Raw genomic sequence first — 18842 nt, 5'->3', positions numbered from 1 at the left:
TGGTCTAGTGCTACTTCTTAATGCTTCAGTCATGCTTCCTCTGCCTACTGTGTGAAAAATATGAAGGTGGGCCATAATTGCTAATCTTGTTTCTCCTTCAGTGTACCTATATAGCACATTGGACTGATAATGAAGCACTTAGATGAAATTTGAGTGTTGTATGTGAATGCATTCTGAATTATCGCTTAGAAATGTATTTCTGTTAATTGTTTTACAATGTACCTAATTTATAGCAATTTTTCTGTTCTATTGGAAAAAAAAAAAAACAAACACTTGCCTTATTGGGAGGGAATTATTTTGTAATGTAAGCACCTTAATTCAGTTCACTTACAAGAAGGGTTTACAGGAGGGTATAAAAAGCGATTTTTGCCAAACATAGTGAAAAAAGATGGGGAGGAAAAGTGGTTGTTGTGGTCTGGAGCATATCATTTATGCATCATAAATCTGATACAAGATACAATACATGGTATTTTGATTGTATGTGTGATATAATGATAATTATCTGAAATGGGAGAGCTAGGGGGAATTGGGAAGAAACAGGGAAGGTAACAAGTTAAGTCTTTTCTGAAGTTAGCAGGCAATATTATGGCTTAATTAAAATTCTTCCATACATGCAAAAAAATAAATACAAACACACACACACAGAAAAAAAAAAAACAACCAAAAATGTTCTGCAAGCAATGATAAAAATAATCAATTATTTACTGTTTTTGTAATGTTAAAATATTTCACCAAGGCAAGTTGCAGTCAAAAGTAATGTGAGTTATTTTGAAAATGGAAATACATAAAGATGCATTTATACAAGTGCAAGACTAGATATTTTACATAACTGTATTTCAATTAGAAGATATACAGTAAGTGCACACTTGATAACACTAAGCAGGCAAAACTTAACGTTAGTTTCATATACTGTTGTAAAGTTCATGCACAGATCTCTCCCATAGGAAAAGGGCCGTTCCAAACAATTCTTGCTGGGATGAAAAACAGGATGGGTTGCTGGTAAGGGTGTCAGCATGGATGAGGGTCAGTTATAGACATTACTTACTGTAATTTGTGATTGCCGTGGGAGAGGAGTGGCTGTTGGTGTGATAGTAATACTGCTGGTGATTTTATTGGTGGGCTTACTGGGTATTCCATTAGCTAGTGCTGGAGTTCTGTTATCTTGCACTGGGGTACAAGGGCTGACCGTCTTGGAACCGGTGAGAGCTTGGACGTAAGGACTTCCTAAGTGGATGTGGATTTTATTATCCTCAGTAGTTATTACACTTGATCCCGTGCTGTTAGATCTCTGAAACTGCCATGACGACTGCCTGTCTGGGGATACTCTGAAAACGGCATGCTTGGCTCCCATTTCCAAAGGCTCCGAGGACAGCATTTGTTCCTGAGAACTTGAGCCTGGTAAAGCCAAAGGGGACATTGTTCTTTCAGGAGTTAAGGAACCACATGAATCAGGAGTTTGAGATCTTGCAAAAGCAGCCATAGTAATGGGAGAAATGGCTTGTTCTGGGCTCATGTAACCTTCAGATGCTTTTGACTTTACAGGCGTGAAGGAGGCATTTTGAATAATAGTTATTCTTTGTTTGGGAGTGCCACAGTTAGGTATAACTGCTGTACTTGTATAGGAGTGAGAACTTTCAGTGGTAGGACTTGTTATTTCGAGTGTTGCTGTGTTCTGTCCATGGTCCGGAGTTACTTTTATGTGCAGAGGTTGGCCAGGTGTATGGCTTAGCACTAGGTCTCCAGCCTGTGCACAGTTTCCATTCTGCTTTGTATGAATCTTCCCGTTCTGGTGGTGGTTTTCTTTGGACTTCATCCAAGGGATCCACAGTTTCTTGTGCATGGCATTCCCGATGGATGAGTTGCTTTTGAAAGACACTGACTGTTCCTCCTCATTGCTGTCTTTGTCCTCATTATCACTGTCTTCATACAGCTGCCCATTAATGACTGCTCGCTCTAAAGGCATGAGGGTTTTGTAATCGGGTGGTTCATTGTCAGCTGGATCTGTCTGGACTTCTTTAGAAAAAACTTGCAAGTCAGAAATCCGCCTGCCATTAACACTGGGTCTGAGGCTCTTACTGAAACGTCTGTACCTCTCTAATTCATTTGTGAGGCTTTCCATTTCTCTTGCTAACTCCCTGTTCTTGTTTTCTTGCTGGGTGAGTTTCTTCTGTAAGACTGTATGATCACCTCGGAGGTGACAGATTAGGTCTTCTGTTGCCATGTATTCATGAATTTTCTCTTTCAGTGCATCTACTTCTCTGGAAAGATGACTTGATTTAGCTTCTTCTTCTTTGAGCTTCTTAAAAAGACGCTGCTCTTGATTGGACTCTGCCTTTTCTGTTAGTTTATATCTAGCTACTTCCATTTTGACAGCCTCCAGCTCCTCTGACAGGAGCTTGGCTTTGTCCCGTTCATTGACATATCTTCGTTCTAGAGACTCAAATTCATCTTCAGTTTTCATAAGATCATCTTCTATGGCCTTCATTTCTTTCAGCTTCTGCTTAAGCCCCTCAACTTCTTGAGAAAGCTCTTTGATTTTGTTGTTCTCTTGCTGCAAGGATGAGCTGGATTTAGTAGTCTCTTTAAGCTTGTTTTTAAGAAATTCTTTTTCAACAGCTTCCAGTGACTGAAGTCTTTTTCTTAGAATATTTACTTTGGAAACAAGATCACTTCCTTTCTCCTCTTCTGCTTTGAGTTTGTTTTTCAGTTCATCTCTTTCTTTTGTGACACTGGACACTTTTTCCTCTGCATCACATTTTGATTTCAATGCCTTTTTACTTTCCTCAATTAGTTTTTCTGTAATGGACATCACTTTATTTTTTTCCACCTGAAGCTGAGAATTTGCAGCTTCCAGCTTTTCTTCTGTTTGCTTTATTTTTTCACTCATAGTTTTTCTTTCATCCACAAGCATCACTGTTAGAGTCTTCAGCTTTGTTAAATCTTCCTTAAGCGTGGACTCGGTTTTTTCTAACTTGCTTTCAATTGCTTCAAGCTCTCCAACTCTAGCTTTTAAGCCTTCCAGCTCAAGGGACAACTGCTTTGTTACCATTTTTTCTCTTTCTAGGTTGCACTTCAGGGAGTAGCATTCCTGTTTGCTTTTGCTGAAAGCATCCTCTAATTTCTCCAGTTCCATAATTCTTTTGTTGAGTTTGTCGACTTCCCCTTTCAGGTTCTTGCTCTGTGATGCTTCTTTTTCTAACTTTTTATTAAGTTCTCTGCACTGATCTTCCATTTTTATGAGCTCTTCATCTTTTCCTTCCATCTCCAGCAGTCGTTTCCGTAATTCCTCCACTTCAGACATAAGAGTGGAGTTCCCGTATTCTCCCTTATTTATCTTATCCCTTAGGTCTTGCAGTTCATCTTCTGCTTTTCTTAAAGATTTATTGGTCTCCTCCAGCTCATCAATTTGTCGGCTGAGTGCATTCAGTTTTAACTGGAGCTGACGATTCTGGCTATCTTCATTGGTTAGTTTGGCCATCATTGCTTCTTGATCTTGGGAAACCTTACTGCTTTGGACTTGCAGTTCAGCCTCCAGCCTGCTGGCTTTCTGTTCTTGTTCCTGAGCTTTTGCTTCAGCAAAAGCGAGTTTCTCATGTGCTTGGTCTGCAGAAGTGGTTAACTCTTGAATTTTTTGACTTTGTTGATTCAACTGCTCAGTGAGTCTTTGTTGTTCATCCACAACCATTAAAGCAAAAGATTTCAGTTTAGTCAATTCTTCTTTCAGTTTAGCTATTTTCTTGTTGTTTTCCTTCTCTTTTTTTTCTTGATATGCTGTTTCTTGTTCAAGAAGCTTTTTCAGTCTAGGGAGAGGAAATAATATCATATTTTGAAGCCATTTCAATGGGCATTTAAAAACACACTTGAAATATTATGACATCTGCCAGATGTGCATGAGCATTCACTTGTAACTAGAAGCAGACCTCTCTTGTAGTGTCATAAGGAAGACCCCACAGGTCTTAGCTTTCTACTCAGAATTCTTTTATAGTGGACACTTTAATATTATCATTTATACTTAAAAACTTCTGCATAAGCGTTTTTAATTACATTTTCAGCTTTTTACAGGTATCAGTGCAATGTAACTGTTTGATGTTCTGCTCTGGAACAATACTGATCTTGGCTGTCTGCTGAGATTAGGTGTGTACACGCAGGTTATTTTGAAAATGCGATAATCATAGTGGTTGAGAAATTAAATCAGTGCAGCCCTCAAGGGCAGGTATACTTTACAGCTTTATAAACCTCCTAATACCTTTAAGCTACTTGTAAACCATCCTGATCTTTTATGATGTTTATCATTAAACCTTACAGGTGTTAAAGTACGTGAAGGAAGTGTACCCGCGCTAGGCTGTTAGATGCACTGACTAATGCCAATTTCTAAACAGTGCATCAAAGCAAAAACCAAACATTGTCTCTGAGTCAGTCCTCTGTGGAAATATAGACCCTATTACATTGTATCACACCAAAAAAACTTCTGTCAAGAGATAAACAGGAATTTAGGTTGTGAACCTAAGAAGGCCAAACTTTCTTGCCCCCAGCTGGATTCAGATTTGGTCTCTCATTCAAAATTTGAAGATGCACTGAAGTGCATTCCTACTTTATATGACTCTTCAAACTTTTCACAATGGTTTTCCCAAATCATTGTTTACAAATTTATAATTAGCACTCAGTCGTATCCAAGATGCAACAGAGTTGAATTGTTCAAGACCTGTGATGAGGTTGCACATTTGTTCATGTAAAATTCTAAGAAACCTCCAAAAATCTCAGATAATAATTAGGTTCTTTTGTAGATTTTTTCTTTGTCAGGGAGGTATTTGTAGAGTGCATATGAGGTAAGATTAGGTTTGGCAGCACATCTGCCTCCTTTCAATTAGATTTTTCCCACTGCTGGTCTATACATTAAGTATGTTCTGACTTCAATAAATCACTTAAAAGCCTAGATTGAAATAATGAAGTATTAGCATTTGTTCATGCCTCACTGTTGTTCACATATATGATGTATATTCAATTGCATAGAGTGGCAAGGGGGAGGAGGAATTGCCTTTCAAGAGTGTTCTTCCACAGAATGACCGCTTAAGCACTCATTAGCTGAGGCCCCTTGCCTTTTTTCTTTTTTTCTTTCTTCTTTTTTTCTCTCTCTCTGATGTATGATAAGGACTCTCCAGAAGTAACTACTGATGCATAAGGTTCCCGTTCTGCGTTTGTCCCTGGTCAGCGTTGTGATGTCCAAGCAGGAAGTCTTTACAGCTTTCTACTGACAAGTTCCTGTTGCAGCATCCTTTTAGTTCAGGAAGAGCTTAGATAATGGCCTCCTTTGCACAGCTGTTTATTAGCTGTTGACTGACTGGAGGCATGTATTTCTGGGGCTTTAATAGGCTGCCTCAGCAACATCCTTTTTGGCAGCATGGTAGTTTTTGTGCATGCAGAGAGGAAGTCCCTGCCATTCTGCAGCTGTCCATCAGACTTGCCTGGTTTAATGGGGATACTCGATAGAAGACTATTACTATCAAATTTCTTAACACCTTCACCACCAGCCCCGCAGTTGTTATTTTAGTGCAGCAGTTGCACTACATTCGGTGTAATGAAATGCTTGCTGTGAAAAAATGGTGGAATGGGAAAAAACAGTAAACTGAGTTGATTTCAAAGATGTCAAGCAGCCTCAAATTCTTTACAACAGCAGATTAGTATAATGGGGAAAATAGACATGAAAAGGTATAAGGGGAGAGGGAGTGGTTTGTGAAGCGAGCTCAGAAGAATGTTGCTGGCTGACAGAACAAGAGGACTACGCCATCTTCAAAGGCGGCTTTTTACTGTGTTGTCAGTGCATAAACTTGGGTCATCTTTTTAATGTTAGCTACTTTGAGTTCCTTTTAGCGTAAAAAATCACTCTCCCCTCCCCACCCTTGTCTCTGAATGCTTTAGTAGTGAAGTTCAATTGATGATTTACTGTTGCCATAGATATAAAAACCATAACAGAAGCACAACTAACAATTTCATTTGGAATGGACTCATTTTTTTTTTATGTGCGTGAAGTTAAGATGTATTAATATGGATAAAATAGACTTGAGCTATTAGCATGTGTTTTATTTTAGCTTGCTTCACTGTAATTTGTTTTTGTAAGGCAAATTTAGCTAAGGTGATTAATATGTAAATTAATTGACATTTTACTCAGCACTTCTTTATTAACTAGCTGATATCTCTGGCCAAACAAAACTATAGTGCTCCAGTGACTGATGTCCCTTCAATTGCTTTAGAAGGAAGACCCTTGTGCGGGAGAGTAACCAACAATTCTAATTTTCATAGGAATGCTGTGTAATATTTTATGGTGCGACTAAGAGAATTGTTCATAAATAAATCAGTAAAGTCAGTTGGCAGATGTTTGAGTGAATAATCCCACAAGTCCTTCCAGTGAGCATTACGTACATGTACAGTCTGTATTATTTTCCTGTCTCATTTTCCTTTTTTTTTTTTTTTTCTATAACTTCATTTCCCAAGCTGCCTGGAATAAAGTTTTGATTCAGCAACATGCTTGAGGTTCCAGCCCAAAGTGAATTTTTGACTGAGGTAGTCTAACCCCAACTGTGATAAGTAACCATGTATTCCTATGGTTACTTGAACAGAAGTGCTTTAACTATTAGTAACTGAACTGGACTGTTGTATAAGCTGATAAGAATTGTCAAGAGATTTTGTTTCCTTGGTCATTCCAAAAGACTCTAGCATTGCGAAAATGTTTCTTTGATTCAAAACATTAAATACAATTTTAAAATTCAAGCAGACATACAAAGAAAATACTTCTAACCCCTTAAATCTATAACATGACCTCAGCAAAGTCAAATTATGGAGCATAGTTAGAAGCTGTTATATGATTTTAATGTGCTTCTAAAAAGAAAAAAAGGGGTGTATTACTATTATTACTTTAATACATGTAATTAAATATGCTTTTGCACTTGCTTTTGATAACTGTGGGACTACAGAATGGAAACTGAATGCTTGTTGGACTTTCTCCTCAGCCAATGTTAAGTCTAGCTTCTCTTGTCTTGTGTTATAAAGTCTGGCCATGTAAACAGCAGAAAAGTAAAGGTGAAGATGTGACTTTTGACCTGTTGTGTTTTTAGCTATACCATAAGTAAATTTTTAAATAAATAAATAAATAAATAAAAGTTTAAAGCTACCAGGTCTCTTTGAAAGACCCAAGTATGATGGATTTGAAGCAGCAATTTCACCAAAAGTATTAGCCTGCAAAGGTCAGAAAAAAAGTGGCTTCAAGAAAAAAAAAAAAAAGTAGAAATAAAACGAATGGGCACCCCCTATCCAATAAAATATTTTTAGCATTTTCATTTTTCATTACCAGTTGAATTTCATGATCAAGTAATTTCATTTTAGACAGAGGCAGGTATATCATCCAGACAAAGCATTCACAGATAATTCCAGGGAGTTTACTTCATAGGACTACAAGAACCCTTTCTGAATCCAGGCCAGCAAAAACAGGCATTGGAAACTGTTTTTATGAACATGAATGTTAGGTAGTTAAACAGAGTCAGGGTAGTGTCTTATTACTCTTTCTATGCAGCTTCTGTTATAAATTATTGTTTTATTGTGGCTTACTGTCATACCTGTTTGCAATATCAGTCTTTTTACCTTAAAGAAACACACTGTCATTGTTAGCTCTCCTCTGTTCATTGTAATTGCTTTTCTCAGTACTCATCCTATAGCTTCTTGTCCTTGGTATCATGTATTCAATTGTGTTGTCTTGTTTTCTAAAAAGGTGCTTATAGTTTTGGCTGTACTACGTTACACTTAGCAACACATGGCCCTTACCTTTTAAACTTTTTAGTTTGTTTTAGAATTAGTCACCATTCTTAGAATGATAGAAGCGAAATAATAATAATTGGTAAAGGTTTTTTTTTTTTTTTAAGCAATCACAGGCTGACTTCTCTGAGGATGCTAGTGAAATAGGTGTTGGCTTTTAAAGCTAGATATTTATCATTTCTGCTGCCAAAGTATGGAGGAGATCTTAGTATATATATATATGATGAGTATCAACATTTTGATTTGTATCAGGTCATTCTGCAGAAATGACTGACATTTTGAATGTCATTGGTGCTTTTTTGGTAAGTTTTCAGTATGCCTTTTTATCAAGCTCATGTGTTATTTCCCCGCTTAAAGATGTGGCTTACTGGAGAGGTTCTACAGGTTATAACATGAGGAAAACTTGCTTCTGAGGTTTTTGGGCATGTACTTGAATTTCCCCCTGTACAATGCAAATAAAAATGCTACGCTGAAAGCTTTTAAATGTAGATGAAGTCATGCCTCTTCGTCTGAGGCATTCTTCCCAGTTAGCAATAAGCCATGGTCTGGCTTTTAGTAAGAGCAGAAATGCGCTTCATCATTTCTGGTAAATCTTACAAGTTGGTGTAATTTTTGACACCAATACAGTTAAGTATTTATTCTCGGCAGAAAGCCAGTCTGTCTGTGCCTTCCACAGTTTGTGGCAATAAAATTTGGGTTTGCCGAACTGGGTTTCTGGCCTTGGGGTGGCTATGCATTTCTTTGCTTTGCCTGCAGTCCTACTTTCTGATGTGTAGCTTTTATGAAGACATATGTTATGGCTACTTTTATAGCTCTCTTTATTATCTTTATCGATGCTTCTTTTTTTTCCCCCTGTCATAAAGAAAGTCAAAAGCCTTTGAAATTACAGCAGCAACAACATACCATAGCTGTTGTGTAATCTGTTGGCTTTATCTGAATCAGTCAGCACTTCCCAACAGAACGCTAGCACGCACTTTAACTTTTTTTCCAGTATATTATTTATGTACAGATATTTTAAATCATTAGTTTATACTAGGATGCAAATCTCTGCAAAGGGTGTCTCAGCGGCAAGAGATTGTTTGTAAGGCAGATTTCCTGATAAGGAAACTTATTTTATTAAATGAGGACTTTTAATGAGGGGAGTGTGAGTTCTGCTTATTACTCCACAGACTACCGCAGAGAGGTAATCATTGTTTTATCTGATGCTTAAAATGCTGACTTGCTTCAAAAGGCTTAATAAAAGTCATCTATGATGAATGTTGTTGCCAGTTCTGAGTTAACTTGGGCAAAATTTTAAATGGATAACCAGATATACTTAGCTGTGATGCTGAGTAAACGTAAACAGGATTATTTGGTCTTTGAAAACCAAATTAATCTGTAAGAGTAACATTGATTGTGACCACGATTTCACAACTGAGCTGCTGAAAAATCTTCCTGGGGGATAGGGATATAGATATTAGGACTCTGGTTGGAGTCATTTTAATCCAGCACTAAAGTTCAGTTTTATTTTATCATAAATTTTATCTTAAACCTCAGTTTAAGCGGTCTATCTTGAATTATGTCCTTTCCATATCTGGAAGTTTGTGTAAATCATCTATCAGAACGTCAGTCTTTCGTAAAAGTAGTGATTGTTTAGTGGCAAACCTGCTCATATTTGCGAGTTATGAGTTCTTAATTGTGGCCATTGATTTCTAGTCTTGTAACGCTAGCCCTCTGCAATACCTGAGATTTACAGGAAGGTGCAGGATTCTTAGACAGGAGTGAAGACATTGCTATCCTATTCACTCGCAGGCAGCTTTTTTTTTTTTTTTTTCTTGACTGCATATCCTGAAAAACATAATTGTAACGAGCTCTGTCTGACCGCAGTAGTAATGAGCTTTACTTGGGGTTAGCCTTAAAAAGTCTCACAGAGTTCAGCTACTGGAAAGCATGGCACAATGAGCTGTGGTCTGCGTTCTGATGTGTTACATTTTGGAGATGTATGTCTCTTTCTTCCTTCCCTCTTTCTATTAACAGCTATTTCAGGTTATTTTGTTATTCTTTGAAGTTAGTATCTATTTCTCTTGGCATTTCAGTGGCATGCATGTGTTCCTCCTCTTCTGTTCTGAATCTAAATGGATGAATAACTTCACAGGCTCACAGGAATATGACTTGGGTTTTGTTGGTTAATAGCTTGGGATTTTATCATATTACTATAGCGCATTCTCTCCTTCCCCCCAGCAAACTGCCTGTAAAGTCAGAAATAAAACAAGTAATTTCAGATGCAACACCAGAATTTGGGACTCTTCAAATCTGCGTCAGCCAGGAAATTATAGTTTTGCAGATGGAAAGCTTTCTGAAGGAAATGGAAAGATGAACCACGAGAGATGTGGTATAGGGGTCAAAGCAACAAGACTGAGGCAAATCTTCTCAGTTACTAATCTAGGTCCTGCTTTTTCTCTTTTCAGCTTAAACAAGTAAAATTTTGTGCTTGAACTTCAGCTTTATTAAAATGGAAAAGCAGTGTTGACTTACTATAACAGACTATTTTGAGAATTAATATTAACTCAAAGAGGTTTTAATGGTACTGTTACTAGACAAAATAAGCCAACTAATGCTTTGTGTAATTTGTGAATTTTAAATGGCAGTGTCACTCTGATTTCATTTTGAACAAATTAAATCGGTAGGAGAGATCATGTATCTTTATGAACCTGAGCACTGTTTTTAAGGTTTAATCATTTAATCATTCCTGCTAGAGCGTTATTGCTTGACCACATGTTGAGCTGTTCTTAGAATCACCAGTGTTACAAAGCACTTGGTACCAGAGGGGTAAACAGGATAGTTCTTTCCCACCATTTTTACTCATTTTTATTCTCCATGGGCAGATGTATGTGTTTGCATTCTCTTCATGGAGTATCTGTACCGTTAATTGTTACCACTGCAGACTACTACCTAGTATTACACTGCACGTAATACACCGTATGCTGTGTTTCCTGTTCATACAAGTGCAACAAGTAACTGATGAGTTTGCAGAAGTTTTGAATCCCTAGAAGTGTCAGTTGCTTTAGCTCTATATAAGTATGTAACACTTAAGCGTTCTTTTCACACTTTCCAGTTAAATGATACTACTACTACTAGATTAAGACAACAGTCTGCAATTTGTTATCTCTAAGCAATTTCAGTAGACAATTCCTGTCTATAATTTGATTTTACTTCCTCCCCCTCTCTCCCTCTTGTTATGGTGTATAACGTCATAGTGTGTAGGTTCAAAGTGGACCTCCACTTTATCAATGCTCTCTGGAAGGCAGTTGGGTAAACAGATGCTTTTCTGCTACCTGACTCACCTGGAGCTGTGCTGCTTTCTTGACCAGAACTGAGCACGATTGTGCAAGTATCCAATTCATACAAACTTTTTTTCAACTTTAATTAGTTAATATTTTTGGTATGACAGAAGATGGAATTTAGCCAACAAAAACACATCATGTTTCTCAGAGGAGACCAGTTAGTCATAAATGTCATTTTCCCATAACATTTACAGGAATTGGATGTTCTCTAAAACAATTTCAACACACATTTAATATGGAAGTAAATGTCTGGGGCTGCATTTTCATCCATGGGCAGAACAGGCATTGTGCCTCTCTCTTATGCTGCCCTGGCCTTATTTCTATGTTACTGGTCAGCAACAATGCTAAAATTTAGATTTTTCCATGCTCCCGTGCCTGCTTCTGTTGAACTGAAAGGTTGAACTTCCTGCTGCCACCGATCCTGGGCTGCTCACTCTCACAGTGGCCACTTGCTCTTAGGTGGAAGCTGGCTGCAAACTGGGATGTGTTCTTCACGTGCTGAGTGAACATGACAAGAATGTATGTGCTTACATTGTAATTAGAACATTTAGATTAAATATTGTAAGACAAATGTGAAAGGTACTTCAGTCCAGAATGGGATTTTCTGGGAAGGCTTTGAGTTCTCCATCATTTTGAGGAATGGGAGATACATAAAAATAATTAGACGAACATTCCTCAGGCATGATGTCAGTGTCATCACTCCTGTGTGGGAGGACAAAACTACGTGATTTCTTGAGGTCCTGCTTATATCCATAAAATCCTTATTATATACATACATCCTAGGGCAAAAATAAGCCCTTTTTGGTATGCTTGCTTCTAAAGTAGCTCTGAGTATGATGAACTCTGGGTGCTTGAAGACTGGACTGAGGTAGCTCCCCATTCCATTTTTGGGGGGCAAAAAACATGAACCTCAATTGTTACTGAAAATTTAGACTGAGATAATTAAATTTTCCATGAAGCAAAGTTGCATGAAGCAGTGCCATTAAGGCTTTCCAAAAAGACAAGGGATTTTAATATAATCAGGTTTGTTGATATGGTTGCAGTTCTTTCTAGTAGCCAAGACTGGAAGCAATAAGAGCAGTAATAACACTTATATGAAACAGAGATTTCCCTTTGAAGCTAAACATACATCTTTTTCTTGTAGAACTGATAATAGGAAGTATCTGTTTTCTCTAAAATGGACTTTTCTAGCACTTCACCTTGGAGAACATAAGTGAAAAGAAGATTGTAGGAATGCATTACAGTGTGACTCACTGGCTAAAGATAGCTTTGAAGTTACAGGTGATGAAGGATGCTGTTTGTTTCCTAATTTTCAGTATGGTTCCTTCCAAAATTGTATTAAAACTATTTCTTATAGATTACAAATTGCCTCTCAGCACGATTTTATGTACTGAAGCTCTGTGATTTTGCGGACATCACTGCCTGGGAAATAACTCACTTCTTTGCCATCTGTCTTAATCCTGCAAAATGTTTTGCTGTATGTTTCCTACATCTGAATGTGTTGGGACTTGAAGCGTGGGATGCTTGGCTGTTGTGTGTTCTCTTGTTTCAGTAGGACGTTGGTCCACCTTGGCTTCGGAACACTCAGGGAATCATCTAAAGGTGCAAAGCCAACACGTTTAAAGCATGTTAATCCTTAGCATAGATGCTCTTGTTGGGAATTTATATTGACACTCTCCAAACTGATCCTTTTCAAGAGGACTATTGCACTTTTTTAGAATGTAGGATGGGAAGCTACAGTTGAGAGCTACTGATAATAGTCGAAGAATTTTCTTTTAGTTCTAATGTTCTAGTAAAGAGGAGAGTCATGTGCATTTCTATTTCCCTTGCACCTTCAAATAAAGACTTTTGGACTCCACGTATTCCCTGATCTTCAAACAGCTGTTAATTTAGTCAAGCAATCTCTGCCTCATGATTGTACCCCAAACTGATTTATAACTGAGTATCATTATGTGACTGAAGGGCATTTGGCTACATGCCCTATTTAATCTCTTTTCTTGCCTCTTGGCTGATGATCTGTGATGTTTACGTTACATTTTCCTATTTTCAAATGTCACTATAAATGAAGGACCTGTAGGATGCTTTCATGTACAGTACGTTTTTGATGTAATACATTTTAGTTTTTATCATTAATTTAGAAAGTTGCTTCAACTGCTGTAAATAAAAAGAAAATTATCTCTAGACAGAACTTGCTAGTTGTTTGGTTAACTAGAAATATGAGAGGGTCATATACAGGTTATAAAAAGTTACCTTGTCAAAATTCTGATTTTTTTCCCTTCAGTTAATCCTGACTGAAACAGGAGAATTTTGCCATTACAAAGATGGCAGTCATCACCTAAGCCTTCAAGCAGAGAATGGGAACAAAGCAAGGACAAGCAGACACTTTCCTAAGGGCTCCTTTCTATGCTGTGCTGCATCTTCCTTCTTTATAGAGATCAGCAAAATCTTTAAGCTTTAAGGTTACTGTCAGCTTTTCTCTGCTGTTTTCTCCAAAGAGAATCAAGGTGTGCACCTCCTAGCAGAAGCCTAAACACTGTTGTACCTGCTCCCTGCACTGTATACAATCTATTTTATCTGTCTTGGAATTTGTACTTGAGAACTTTGCTTCAGAGGGTTTATATCCCCCATCCTGCTAACCTGTATGCATCCAAATGCATATAACCATCTATATGTTAGACTTGATTTTAGAAACACATATTTTAGAAGTTTTAAGTCTGCCAAAGTTCATGGTGGCCTTCCCACTGAAGTGAATTCTCTATTTAATTTAGGAATGACGTAGGCTGCTAGTCAAAAGATTTTCTCTTTACATGTAAAAGTATATGGTGCTATTTGCAGGTTAACAAAATGTTTTAGCTTTGAGCATTAACAAATTGTATTTTTTTCCATGTTCCTGCACACTAATAGCTGTTGACGAGCTAGTTCACAGAGAGCTACATCCAAGTTAATATGACCAGTGTTGGATTTCAGACACTTAGGTCAGGGACTAGCTGCCCTGAATGTGGTGCTGTGGTACCTCCAAGTTCAGGAGGCCAAACGTTAAAAAATAAATTAGACTCATTTAATTCACTTTCTTCTTCTCTAGGAAGCGATCTGAAAGTGGAATGGCTGAAGTTAAGAAAGTGCTTAATGGAGAGGAGCATTTTGAAGTTAAAAACTAAAACAACTGTGGCATTTATTAAGCTGCTTCTGAGAGATCTCTAAGCCTTCTAACCTATTGTTTCTTCTAACTTCAGTGCAATTGTTGCGCTCCTTCCCAGGCCTTTGGAAGCCTGTAAAGAACAATGAAATTTGGTTCATGTATTGTTTTACTTCCCTGAAATGTATGCAAGATTAATCTACCAGCCCACGTTTAAAAAGAAATAATGGTGAGGCTTTTCAAGGTCTCAGTGTTGATTGTGTTGGTTATTGTATAAACATGAAAACTGAATGTTGTTTGTCCTGCTGGGTGTGAATGCTGTGAATTATGCTGGGCAAAACATCTGGCAAGATTAGCAGAAAGGTTTTTTATAAACTAAAAATTGTGCAAAGATCAAAATGCCTCTGATAGCTAGGTGTTTTTTTCCTTGTCAGAAGTATTTCAATTCACTTTTTGCATCCACATTTTCAGTCATGTTCATCAGAGCTTTGTGTACCCTCCCTGTGGTATTTCTCTAACAGTTTGTGGAAGCCTGAGCTCGGGGTTATGGTGGGCTCTGCAAAAAGGCAATGGGAAGAATTCTGCTTCATCACCATGGCAGCCACTCTCTAGTGGTCAGCAACAGGTCCCACACACAGCTCAAGGCTGAAGGAAAGTGTGTGTGTAACGTCATCACAAGCTGTAGCAGAAGGGGTGACTTCTGCAACAGAAAGAAGTATGTGTATTTATCAACCTGAATGACTTGGAGTTGTTTTGAAAAGTTGCCTAACAAGGTCAGTTTGAACTCTCGCCCCCAAGCTTTCCGTTTTACAATTAAAGGAGGGTTACATGGTGCTGGTGCTGGGTGTTCACTCATCTTGGATAACCTAGTGCTCGCTTACTGTGGGAATGTTCCCCTGCTCTGTCACCTTGGTTCTGTCACTCTGCTGAGACAGCAGTGCTTTGGGCGGGATTGGCTTTGTACTGTCTTTAAACAGGAGGCTGCAATGTGCTACTGAAATTCCTCAAATACCATTTCCTTGAATTTCTGAACGCTCGAAGATGGTGGGCTGTAAGCGCTGAGCATGTTCCACCAGTCAGGCAGCGAGGTGCTGTTCTGACCTCCCAGAGACAAGATGGTGCCCAAAGAGCTGCAGTCGGAGTGGTTCTTGTCTCACTGACAGGAAACACAGCAAACCTCAAAATCAGCGGAATGTACTGGGAGGTGTTAAGACTCAGAATGCCCATTACCTCACTTAAAGTACAAGGCTGGGCAGGATTGAATGACTGAACTAACCAAGCTTTCAACCACACCAAGAAAGATGAAGATAAACCTCATGGATATCCATTTATGAAGAATCCATTCATGAGAAAGACAAATCTAAGCAATGAAACTAATTTTTTTTAGTGCTAAGGCACAGTTTCTAATTCACATCGATTTGACGACAGGCTGAAGTATTAAAGAGAAATATTAATGAGTCAGAATTAAATTTTATAGGATGTTTTTTAAAGGTGAGTCTTCCTACATTATAACCTCCTTAGTACTCTCTGACTTAGATATTTTACAGGGTATTTTAATTGTGTCTGTAATGAGCTGTGTTCCAGTGATACCACACCCAGGATCTAAGAGAAGCTGTGTGCAGGAGAGCTCCCAAGGAGTGGTGGCTGCACACTTTCCCATGCCAGCCTACTCCTGATAAAGGACTTTTCCTGAAGAGAAGTGCCAGCTTTTAAGAACTGACACGAATTGCAAACTGTTGCTGCGAGTAAAATCAGGCTGTTCGGTTTTCTTTTTTTTTTCCTCCCGTGACAATGACAAATGTGATAAATCATTCCAGCATTAGGTAAATAACACAAGGGTGATGTTATTAAGCCAAATGAAGCAATAAGGGCAAGTTAAATACGTTGATCTTTGAGATCAATCTCTAAAAATTCCCCTGTTGGCATTTATGTGACATCAGTCAGTGGAAGGAAGGGAGGTGACAGGGAAGGAACAAAGGGTCAATGCAGTTAGATAGGGAGCTGACCCTCATTTCTGGAGGAGGTGCTTGTTCCTAAAGTGCTTTCTCTTTACATTGTCTGCTGTAAAAAAGTTAAGAGAAATTTAGAGAAAGTTAAGAGAAGAAATCCAGGTGCTGATGACTGAATTACATGATTATTCTTTCCCTTCACTGTATTCTTTCCTTTTACTGTTAAATGATATCAGCTAACCTAAAACTAGATAGCTTTGACACATACTAGGAAATCTATGACAAAGCAAATGCACATAATACTGTGGGGGGAAAGAACAACTGTGAAAGATGTTTATCATTATACCTGAATCTAATTATTTTGGACTTTTACCAATAGAAATGAGATCAAAATTGGTCTTAGAGGTATTAGGCAAAGAATGTTTCCCCCTTAGGTCTACAGAAGACAGACTATGGGAAATAAAGTTCTTCTGTTTTTTAACAGATATCATGATTTGTATTAGACTGGTAGTATTCACAGTACAGACGGTACTTAGGATATTATCAAAGTAGTAACTAATGATACACATCGCCCTCATTCCGTGTTGGATTTGGAAGAGGTGAAGTAGTCTCTTAGATATGGCTAGGCTTTTTTCTATTTCTAGTTACTACCTTTATAAAACATGTTTATTGCGTATATAGTATTCCTGCAAATGCTTTTTACTTTATCATATTTTAGTCCTTCGAGTTCAGCTTATCCTTTCCCTTCAGACATACGTGAAAGACTGTTTTTTAATTTTGCTTTTAAACATATATTTTCATAATGTAGCTAATATTTCCACTTCATAACTTGCCATTGCATTTTTAAAGTATTAAATCAACTGCATTTATGATGCATGGGAAACAAAGTAATCATTTATCAGGGAAAAGAAGTAGGTTGCAAGTCTGCAGATACAACAGAATAGCAAGCAGAAGGCTTTGTAAAGGTTTAGGATACTGATCTGGGGTATTAGTTTTCTAGTATAAACTTCCATTTGTTCTGCTTCTAAAATTCGTTTCATTCTATATATACTATACAGTGCCCCCTTGATTCCATAGTCAGGTGGACTGATGGCATCAGCAGAACTGTAAACTTTGCTCGTTACATGGAAAACTACCTTGGAAACGTGACATCTATTTAAATGCCAAGGTTAATAATACAGAAATACCTGAGTTATCTTTGAAATGAAATGCAATAAATATATATATAAATACATTTATATATATATATAAAGGGATTTAGAGCCATGTGGAAAATGACTACTTGAATATTTTTTTTGCTATTTGTGTCGTAGAGGAAAAATGTCCTGAAAACATTCACACAGGATTTCGATTCTCAGTCTCTCGTGCCTTGTGTGCAGGATAGCACAGCAATGCACATGGCTGTGTGTCAGCTTAGACTTTTCTGAACAAAGATTCTGAAGGATTTAAAACACTGAATGAAGCAAAAAAGAAAAAAAAAAAAAACCTCCAAGACTTTCTGTTATCTGTACTAATATTTAGTAGCTATTTAGTTTAAGGAAAACGAAAACAACACAGCAAAACCAGATTCTCCTTTAAAGCAGAGTTTGTCCGAGTTTCAAGGTCTCACGGCAACATTTAGAAGTGCACGTCAGCCTCAGGAGAGTATTGCTTAGCAGCCTGAATCAGCAAGTAGGACAGTGCAGTTGAGCTAAGCGCAGTTGTTCCTACAAGCGGAGATGTGAGAGGGTGGTCCTTAGCCCGGGGAGAGGAGCGCGTCCCCGCGGAGTGCAGCCGAGAGCCGTAGGAGCGCTGCAGCCCGAGCGTGCCAGGTGCCCATCCCGCTCCGGAGCTCTGTCTCCCTGCCCGAGCAGCGGCTGCTCTCCTTCGGGTATCATCTGCTCGGTGACCGGGATTTAAAGTTTCCTCCTCCCCGTCTGACAGCGCTGTCCTCCTGTGACTTGACACTTGCACACAAGACACGGAAGAGGGAAGCAGCGTGTAGGAGTTGGGGAGTTTGTCAGTCTCTCTGAGACGGTCGCGGCTGCTTGTTTCAGACAGAGCGCGGTCCCATGGCAGAATCGTGGTTGTGGCAACTCGCGCGTCGCCCCATAAACTACAGCAAAAGTTACTCAAAAGTCGAGCCAATGCTCAAGAGACATCTGCGTGCCCCAGCACACCGCCTGTGCGGGTAAGGGCAGCGCAGAGGGGCAGGAGCCCTACCTGCCGCGTTCCCACACAGTTGTAACGCAGCCGCGATGTTACCCGGCTACGGGGGACCGCGTGCGTGCATCCCTCCCTCCCTCCCTCCTTCCTCGCGGCTAAGTTCATCCCTCGTCCGTCGGCTCTGCAGCACTTGAGCTACGCCAGGTTACAGGGAAAAAGGATGCTCTGCCACCAATCCCTGTGTCGTCTGGGGGCTTTCACCCCTTCCGTAAGCGGGGTCCCCCGCAGGCCGTCCCTGCCCGCCCGCTCTTACCTGCCGCTCCCGGAGCCGCTAGGGAAGCGCCGGGGCTACGCGGGACTGTGCGGGCTGCGCGCCTCCCGCCGCCGCTCCGCCGGCAACACTGCGGGACGGGCGCCGGGCGGCCCGAGCCTAGGCAGCATGACGTCATGGCCGCGCCATATAAGGCGCCGCGCGGTGAGCGGGCT

At 39.1% G+C, this 18842-nt stretch overlaps 2 protein-coding genes across 2 annotated transcripts in view; one reads left to right on the top strand and one right to left on the bottom strand.

Moving 5' to 3' along the window:
* Positions 1–18842, top strand: part of CMSS1 (cms1 ribosomal small subunit homolog (yeast)) — a 230312-nt gene that overhangs the window by 16338 nt on the left and 195132 nt on the right. The window lies entirely within an intron of this gene.
* On the bottom strand, positions 742–18806 carry LOC110400133 (filamin A-interacting protein 1-like). Its single transcript, XM_021399802.1, has 2 exons — positions 18670–18806; positions 742–3800 (listed from the first exon to the last, which is right to left on the bottom strand). Exon 2 carries the CDS (start codon positions 3683–3685, stop codon positions 1025–1027), a length of 2661 nt encoding a protein of 886 aa, XP_021255477.1. The 5' UTR covers positions 3686–3800; positions 18670–18806; the 3' UTR covers positions 742–1024.

Source organism: Numida meleagris, chromosome 1 (genome assembly GCF_002078875.1).
Source record: "Numida meleagris isolate 19003 breed g44 Domestic line chromosome 1, NumMel1.0, whole genome shotgun sequence".
In the NCBI taxonomy this organism is placed as follows: domain Eukaryota; kingdom Metazoa; phylum Chordata; class Aves; order Galliformes; family Numididae; genus Numida; species Numida meleagris.
Note: the sequence above shows the minus strand (reverse complement) of the source record. Positions and strands in the feature narration are given on the sequence as shown.

Bases quoted from the DNA above. Each gene is read 5' to 3' on its own strand.
- LOC110400133 (XM_021399802.1), bottom strand. From the start codon at position 3,685: ATGGTTGTGGATGAACAACAAAGACTCACTGAGCAGTTGAATCAACAA.